Here is a 3,777-nt window from a genome sequence, read left to right on the forward strand (position 1 = left end):
TGGTCACCTATTGAACATCTATTGATCAACCGTTGAACACCTATTGAGCTCTGAAAGGATGAACTGCTGAACAACTACTGAGCTCCGAAAAGGATAAACTACTAAAAGAAAATGTAGACTACTGAAGGAAAGAAGGAATATTGAAGCATAATTTAAATGATAATGAAGGAATATTGAAGGAAAAAGAAATGCTAAAGTAATACCAAAGGAAAGAAGGAATACAGAAGAAAAGAAGAAATATTGAAGGAAAAGAGAAATATTAAAAGAAAGATACTGAAGAAAAGCTGAAGGAAAGAAGGAAGACTAAAGCATGAATTTTAGGTTTCATACTCATATCAAAGAGCAAAAAGCAAAGCCGCATGTCATCGATGCACATATTAATACTGAAGAAATGCTTACAAACCTCAATTTGCTAATTAATGTACATGCTGCTAATTAATTGAAACAGCCATTAGACAATTGACACGCATGCAAACCGGCTGTCTTGGGCCGGCTGGGTGCGCGCAACGCGCGAGGCAAGCGGGAGAGCGTGGGCACGTGGCTCGCGGGCCCGTGCGCGCGGTGCAGCTGGCCGGGCACGAGCGCGCGGCTGGCTCGGCTGGGCAGCTGGCGCACGGGAGCGTGAGCGCGGCGCGGCTGGACGTGCGGGTGCGTGTGGGTAGCGCGGCTGGGCTGACCCGGGGTGTAGAATAATATTCTACGCCCCGGGTGTAAAATAGCAGGTGGATATATATATATATATGTATATGTATATATATATATATTCTTGCAGGGTAGGAGTCCAACAAGAAATCCAAATTCAGATATATATGAACCGCATCTAACTTGCTTCCAAGCCTAATATGCAACGTGCGCGCTGCCTCACCTGACGTACCAGCTGAAACTAGTCAACACGACAACACAGGGCGGAGTGAGTCCACCTTGTGGGCTTGTGGCCCAACCCAACCGCCCAAGCAATCCACAACCACTGGTGCAACAAAGCTGGATAAGCAAGCAATCAACAATTCAACAGTACCCTTCGATGGCAGTCCGTTCAAGCTCAGTCATGGCACTCGGCGTGGCTCCCGAAAGCCAAGACCAACGCCGCTACGGCAGCCGGATCACCGCCTTCGTCTTGCTCTCGTGCGTCGCCGCTGGCATGGGCGGCGTCATCTTCGGCTACGACATCGGAGTCTCCGGTACGGTACATATAAATATCACTCACTCCTCCCACGCATGACGAACGTGCGCGTTCTTCTCGATGGATTGATTTATCAACGTACGGTTGGTGCAGGCGGTGTGTCGTCAATGGACGCGTTCCTGCGGCGGTTCTTCCCGGAGGTGTACCAGCGGATGAAGGGCGGCAAGCGCGTCAGCAACTACTGCCGATTCGACAGCCAGCTGCTCACCGTTTTCACGTCCTCGCTCTATCTCGCCGGCCTCATCACCACGTTCTTCGCCTCGACGATCACCGCCAGGTGCGGCCGCCGCCCCTCCATGATCGTGGCTGGTGCCGCCATTATCGCTGGCGCCGCATTGGGGGGAGCGGCCGTGGATCTTTCCATGGTGATCTTTGGCCGTGTTCTCCTCGGCGTGGGCCTCGGCTTCGGTAATCAGGTCTGAATCATCTACACTCGTCTCCATTACGCCGCTCATAGCATCGTGCTTAGTAGCTTAATCATGCGCGCGAAAGTTCAGTTCAGGCGGTGCCTCTGTACCTGTCGGAAATGGCTCCGCCGTCGCGTCGAGGTGCGTTCAGTAACGGCTTCCAGCTCTGCGTCGGCTTAGGATCCCTCGTCGCGCAGCTGGTCAACTTCGGCACGGAGAAGATCAACGGCGGCTGGGGCTGGAGAGTGTCGCTCGCCGTCGCCGCCGTCCCTGCCGGGTTCCTCGCCGTCGGCGCGCTCTTCCTTCCGGAGACGCCCAACAGCCTCGTCCAGCAAGGCGAAGACCGCCACAAAGTCAGAGCACTTCTGATAAAGATCCGGGGCACCGACGACGAAGGAGTCGAGAACGAACTGGACGACATCGTCGCCGCAGACCGGTACAAGGCCACAGCCAGGCGCGGCCTGAAGATGATGGTCTCCGAGAGGCGGTACCGCCCACAGCTCGTAATGGCCGTGATGATACCCTTCTTCCAGCAGGTGACTGGGATCAATGCTATCGCGTTCTACGCGCCGGTCCTGCTGCGCACCGTGGGCATGGGCGAGAGCGCGGCGCTCTTGTCAGTAGTCGTCAAGCAGACGGTCGGCGTCGGCGCAACGCTGGCGTCGATGTTCGCCGTGGACCGGCTCGGCCGGCGGACCCTCTTCCTCGTCGGCGGTGCCCAGATGCTGGTGTCGCAGGTCATGATCGGAAGCATCATGGCGACCCAGCTCGGCGACCAAGGCGAGGTGAGCAAGGCGTGCGCGCTGGTGCTCATCACCCTGATCGGCGTGTATCAGGCCGGGTTCGGGTGGTCGTGGGGTCCGTTGGGGTGGCTTGTGCCTAGCGAGATCTTCCCGCTGGAGGTGAGATCGGCCGGGCAGAGCATCGCGGTGGCGGTGAACTTCCTGCTCACGACGGTCGTGGCGCAGTCGTTCCTGGCCATGCTGTGCCACATGAAGGCCGGCATCTTCTTCTTCTTCGCGGCGTGGCTCGTGGTCATGACCGCCTTTGTGTACCTCCTCCTGCCGGAGACCAAGGGCCTGCCCATCGAGCAGGTTGAGAGGCTCTGGGGTCACCACTGGTTCTGGAAGAGGTTCGTCGAAAGAGACTCCGAGAAAGAAGAAGCCAGAGCCATTAACGACTGTCCCTGAGCAACTTGATATACAGTTCACTGATCAAAACCATTGACGATCCATGGCAGAATGAATGATTTAGCCGTGAATTTAAGTACCATTATTTTCTTCCACCATCAGGTTTTCAGGGGGGAGCGAGCTCTGCTAGCCTGAGGATGCGTCGGAGTAGGATGGGTTGTGGTTAGCGAAGCGATGATTGGAGGCGACGACATTGACGGATGCGAGCGCGACGGTAAGGTGGGTGAGGCCAGGGGGCGTGGTTGAGAAGGTTGACGCTGACGCCGGCTTCGTGCCACGGCCAGATGAAAATACGAGGTCAGTCTTGGCGGGGAGTTTGATCTAGAAAATACCAAGTCTCGTGCACTCGAGGGCTAAACAAACTTATGAAATGACACGTGGCATAATTTAAAATTATTATACGACAAAGATAGGACCGGTAAGGCCAACTTTCAGCGGTTACCAGAAAACTTTTCGTCTGAAATCGTTCAAGTAAGATTCAAATACAAATATTCAAAATAGAATCTATATCTATATTTCTATAAAATGTACGAGTTGTAACAGAACCGAACGATCTTCACCGTCCACCCGAGTTAATCAAATAGTCACCGTTCAAAGATTATTCTCATTCCTTCCAAAAATATATTTAATCTCATATTAATTATCTTCTATATCTAGACGTCTAATATTTACCTCCTATATATTTAAAAATATATTCAATATCTTATTATTACCTTTCATACCTAAACATTTAATATTTATCTTTTATATATTACTATATCCTAGATTAATTATATCTTACGTGAAATATATGTGCAGTTAGAAAAAGATGACATACTATGTAAAAAAAGCGAACTAGCAAGGTGGGAAGTGCTCAACCAGCGAGGGAGGGGTCAACGTGCAACACAAATTTTCCATCTCGAAGTATGGGACCCACGTGTCAGTGAGCCAAATTTAAGAGAAATGAATGGCATAAGCAGGGATCAAAACCCGTGACCTCCCATAGACGCACGGAGACCTT

General features: G+C 52.0%; 1 protein-coding gene across 1 annotated transcript; it reads left to right on the forward strand.

Annotated features, from left to right (window-relative positions):
• Positions 1-848: 848 nt before the first annotated feature.
• On the forward strand, positions 849-2,872 carry LOC133923827 (hexose carrier protein HEX6-like). The gene is made up of 3 exons (XM_062369097.1): positions 849-1,178; positions 1,274-1,596; positions 1,683-2,872. Exons 1-3 carry the CDS (start codon positions 1,022-1,024, stop codon positions 2,775-2,777), a joined length of 1,575 nt encoding a protein of 524 aa, XP_062225081.1. The 5' UTR covers positions 849-1,021; the 3' UTR covers positions 2,778-2,872.
• Positions 2,873-3,777: the final 905 nt, after the last annotated feature.

The sequence above is a fragment of the Phragmites australis genome, chromosome 7 (genome assembly GCF_958298935.1).
Source record: "Phragmites australis chromosome 7, lpPhrAust1.1, whole genome shotgun sequence".
Taxonomy (NCBI): Eukaryota; Viridiplantae; Streptophyta; class Magnoliopsida; order Poales; family Poaceae; genus Phragmites; species Phragmites australis.